The sequence below is a fragment of the Diabrotica undecimpunctata genome, unplaced genomic scaffold (genome assembly GCF_040954645.1).
Source record: "Diabrotica undecimpunctata isolate CICGRU unplaced genomic scaffold, icDiaUnde3 ctg00002213.1, whole genome shotgun sequence".
NCBI classification, from domain to species: domain Eukaryota; kingdom Metazoa; phylum Arthropoda; class Insecta; order Coleoptera; family Chrysomelidae; genus Diabrotica; species Diabrotica undecimpunctata.
In genome coordinates, this window is record NW_027313330.1 from 1 (window position 1) to 5,360 (window position 5,360).

General features: G+C 32.9%; 1 protein-coding gene across 1 annotated transcript; it reads left to right on the forward strand.

The window, feature by feature from the left end:
- The first annotated feature begins 4,388 nt into the window (after window positions 1-4,388).
- Window positions 4,389-4,907, forward strand: LOC140431891 (uncharacterized). The gene has a single exon (XM_072519763.1). The coding sequence runs from the start codon at window positions 4,389-4,391 to the stop codon at window positions 4,905-4,907; it is 519 nt and encodes a 172-aa protein (XP_072375864.1).
- Window positions 4,908-5,360: the final 453 nt, after the last annotated feature.

Consider the following 5,360-nt stretch of genomic DNA (forward strand, 5'->3'; position numbering starts at 1 on the left):
CGCGCTATCTCAGAGTCCATTAAGTATACATTCCCTTTTCAGTTTTTTATGCTTCAGATCACTAGTGAAATAAATGCGTTAGTCAAGTGACAATGGTTTTTAAAAAAATGAGCACGTGTTTTTATAAATAAAATTATGTTGCAATAATGTTGTTACACTTTTTTAAACAGTGGTCAGTTACTGTTTACGTGTTTACTTCGCGGTAATATCTACAAGGTTTTACGCCATCACTTAAATACCTACCTAAATTTAACCTGTCTTGAGGGTATCCGGTAAAATCCTATTAAACATTCCATTCGTCTATATCACTTGGTAATAATAAAACGAACAATTTAATCTAAGTTTTTATGATTTTTATTATATACGCTAGAAGTGAATGCATCTATTTTTTCTTCAAAAACCAGTCCTCGTTCAAAGTGTTTAATCTTTATTAAGAATTTGACAGGTAAAACTAGAACCGAAGTCAGACTGAGAGAACCACAGTCTAAAGTGCTCTCGCTATATAGTGCCATCTAATTTAGATGACAGAAAATAGAAACTACTCTATGTCTGAACTATATAGCGCCTGCTTAAATATTTGGAAATACCTATATCTTCCACAAACAAATTTCTGTAATTAAATTATGTTGCTTATGTGAGTCCATTTTAAAAAGGCAAAAAAGAAATAATTAGACTTACTCACAATCAGTTTAATTTTACTACTTAAGACGACCGGTTTCGCTTTCTAAAATTTGCAAAGCATCATCAGGTCGGTGGTACAAAGTAAATTAAATGCTGAAATTATAAAAAGCCCATATTAGGGTGCTGTCTTATAAGGAAATAGATCAAAAAGTTATAGATCAAAAAAAGTTTTAGTAATTATGCCAATATTACACGTCTGTGTTAATTAATATGCATAAATTGCATTAGCAGACAGAGTAACAACCCACAAATTGGTAATAGAAAAAGTCTGTTGAATTGTGATACATTAGAAATAAACAAAATACTACTTACATTCCGGCACAAGAATTACTATATAGTGATTGGTGATTCATAGTTCACCGAAGATCACTCATTATCAGTAATAAGGGATAGTTTGATCATTGAAAAGGAATTTCTGTGTCCATATTTCTTTTATAAGCTGTTGTAATGCCATTATAGTATCATGGCCACCTTCTTTATATAGTTCAGCTGGAAGATTATTTATTCCGGGTGATTTCTTTCTAGCTAGTTTTTTAAATGCATCTTTAACTTCAAGAATCGTTGGTGGTTCCTCTTCCGTCTCATCTCTTCGCCTTACATCTTCTCTTTCGTCTTCTAGGTTTTCTTTTTCTTCCTCTATATGAAGTGCCTGGTTAAAGTATTCCGCCCATCCATTCAATACATCTTTCCTTGTTGTTAATAGGTCGACATTCTGACTTCTACATTGTCTTGTGGTTGCCTTACAACTGTATAGTGTTAAGTCCAATTTCTCTTCCCAAATATATAATTTAAAATAGGACGATTAAATGGTGTATTAAAATTTTTTTACAAATTTATAGCATCTTGCTAAATCTCAATGATTCGTGGCTAGTGTTTATTAAACATACTGTGCTAAATATCTTTACAAAGAATATTCTAATAAAACTTCTCAGGAGTATTCATGGAAACTATACACACCCTGTATATAGTACGTACAAATACTGCGCGATTCCGTGCGTCATTGTTCGATTCATACGTAGTACTTACCTCTTTTTTACGCAATATATTAAACTTTTTTCTTTCCATAAAAAATATCTGCCACACCATGTACAAATTCATAATACATTTTTAATTATTTCCGGTTGTACATATTTAAACCAAATATCTGCTATTTTATTCTTCTGTAAAACCGCACAAGGTATAGTTTTAGATCTTATCTTTAAAACCCTAAATTTATATGGAAATAAATTGAATACACATTATATTTATTTTTGTATTAGTTAATATATTATGTTAAATATTAGGCGGGCGAACTTTATAAAATAACAATAGAGTTGAAACATTGTTAACGCAACAATAATTAACAGTTAGTCAAAATAGTATTAACGAGTTCCAGATTAGTCCCACAATGTAAAATATGCCAGTCTTACGGACACACGTGGAAATACTGTAAAAAGGAGCCAAGATGTGTAAAATGTATTGGTAAACACCTTACTAAAGATTGCCAAAAACAACCGGAAGATAAACCAAAATGTGTTCATTGTGGAGAAAACCATCCTGCAAACTACCGCGGATGTTATGTAGCTAAAAAATTTCAAACAATGAGAAACGAGAGAACAAACAAAGACAATGTTATAAAAGCGCCCCATAGAGTTATTGAAAGCAAAAAACTAAAAACGGCAGAGGTCAGTGAAAATAGAAGTTACAGCGATGTAACAAAGAATGCAAGGAGACATGCATCATCGCAATAAGAAAAAGAAACTGATATTACATTAAAAATGATATTTAAAAGCTCACCAAGATTGATGACAAAATACCTCAAATCGATATCAGAGTTACCCGACTGGAGCATAGCGCTATAGGAGCTATTCCGAAAAGCAGAAATGGCTAAGGATCTCCGAATAATGGCGTGGAACTCAAATGGACTGTTACAACATCAGATGGAGTTGAAAGCAGTACAAGATATTGAGAAAATTGATCTGAGTCTCGTTTCTGAAACACACTTCACTAAACAATTTTATTTATGTAAAATTTAGAGGGTATAGAGTATATTCTACTGTACACCCAGATAATGCAGCTAAAGGATGAAGCGCTATCATAATTAAAGATAACATCTTGCATCATGAGGAATTAAAATATGCAACTGAGCACACACAAGCTACAACAGTCTGTGTAAAGATGAAAACAGATACCGTAAATATAAGTTCAATAGATTGTCCTCCTAGACACTCCATTAAAAGAGTTTATGAACACTTTACGAAAAAGATACATCATCTGTGGCGACCTTAATGCAAAGAATACCCACTGGGGCTCTAGGCTAACTGCAACTAAAGGAAAAGAACTATTGTCAGCTGTTAAGGAACAAAAGGGCGAAGTAATCTCTACGGGTACTGGACCTGATAGATTTCTTTATTTACAAAAATATCTCAACTAACTATCTGGATATCAATGACGGCTGGAACATGAACTCTGATCACTCACCGATAATTTTAACTATGAGTGATACAGTGATTAAAAAAGAGTTCAATCCAATATTGACTAATAGTAATAAACGCCATAATAAATTATCCACCTACAAGCAAGTACAGAAGCCAGTATGGGTATATGGGTGACAACTCTGGGGCTGTACCAAAGCTAGTAATCTACTCCAGAGATTTCAAAACTAATGAGAAACATTGTTGATGCTTCTTGATATAACCGTAATAGCAACCTCCACCAGGACCTGGGTATGGAAACTGTGATCGAAATAATCAAGAGAACAGCGGCAAGTCACGAGCAGAGGCATAGTCATGTGAATGTCAGGCAATCCAGCTTCTTGACAACACTGAACTAAAGAGAAGACTCATAAGGACAAAACCATTTGAGTTAGTGTAAATGTGTAACAGTTTAGTGTAAAAAGTAGAGTATAATGCTGTGAAGTTATTGCATGTTAGTTGTAGTGCATTAGTTGATAGATAAAATAAGAGTAAGCTATAGGGTAAGCCCTTAGATTTAAGTATTTGCTGTTTATTAAGTTAGAAAATAACTGATAATTGGTCATTCGTGACCAGATAGAAGTATACAAACACCGAACAGGTGTTAAAAAAAATTTATTTGTTATTTTGCCTTTTTTTTATTTTATTTCATTCTTTCCACATATCCAATCTCACGCAGCTGTTCTATTTTAATAAATGCAACGTCCTATATATTACATCCTGGTATATTTTTTATAGTTTAAAGTTGTATCTTCTTCGCCAAATTTCATTTTCTTTTGTGCCTTTGTATGTGTCACAAGATTTTTCTTTCAAATGTGACTAATAATCTTTTCTCACTTTTAGAGCGTCTAGGTTTGGTCTTCCTAAGGTTTTGTATATTTGGCATCTTGTTTTTTTAGCGACGTTATCTGAAAGTATCTATATAAAAGGCTATGATGACAGGTCACGCTGTAAGTCCAGTAAACTAACGGCGCCATCTAGCAAAGAAATATGAACTACCATATTTCAATCATATTTTGTTCTTGAAACTTCTTCTTCTTCTTTTTATATAGACATGACTCTATCTGTTTTTCAATGTGCCTTCAGTAAGTTGTCGTTCCATCGTTTTCTTGGTCTTCCTACTGATTGTCTTCTAATTGGGGAACCGTCTCTTGCCGTCTTTACTACTCTATGTTCTTGAAACGATACGTTTAGTTAATAATACTTTATTAATTATATATTAACAATAAGTATCAGAGGAACACTCTGGTACTTATGAGAATACTGCAATACATACAGTCCAGTGGTGTGACAACAAAATTGTGTCTTTACTGTCAGTTTATTGTGGAACTCAACCAACAGTCAAAGTGGAAAGATTCTTTCGCACCAAAAGAACTAGGAAAGAAATTGATTGCCCAGACATTGTACAACAACAACAACAGGCACACGGACAGTGTGGATCTGCAAGATTCCTTATTGGGATTATATCCAATCAAAATCAAAAGCAAAAAATGGCACCACAGTAATTTCTATCAAATGCTGAATGTAGCAGTAGTCAATGCTTGGCTATTAGACAGGAGAATCAAAAAACAAATTGGAAAAACTGAAGAGATTATACAATTGCTGAATTTCAAAACAATTCTAGCTGAACAACTAACTAACAGTCGTGTTTTACAAACAAGAAAAGTAGGTCAACCTAGAAGTTCCACACCCGAACAATCATCCAAAAGAAGATGCATTGAACCTATATATATATATGTACAAACAGATCAGTTTTCACACTGGTCCAACTAGACTGTAACCACGGAAATATGATAAACTGTGAGGGAAAATCAAGAGTCCAGTGCGAGAAAAGTAAGGTGCATTTGCTTTCATTCTAAAAGTAGTAGATAACTGTTTTAAGAAGTTTCACAATTTGGAACAGTTAGATACTGAAAATACATCGATCTAATGTGTATGACAATTGGTTCTAATAAAAGTTTTTATACATAATGTTCCCAAGTGGGCACAAATTTTTTTTCCCTAAAACCGGATCATTTTAAAAAAAAGTGTAACGGTGAATTCTACATACATTTATTAAGAGTAATTTAATATAATTTTATTTTATTTTGTTAAAACATAAAATAGAATAAATTCATGCAATAGAGGGTAAATGAACTGCATATATTATATCTGTTGTAAGGTAAATCATGTACAATTTTTTGTCGCTATGGATGTTTGCTTATTTAACTAATTTGCAGATAAATT

Excerpts from the sequence above, each read along its gene's own strand:
- LOC140431891 (XM_072519763.1), top strand. The coding sequence starts at position 4,389 with ATGAGAATACTGCAATACATACAGTCCAGTGGTGTGACAACAAAATTG.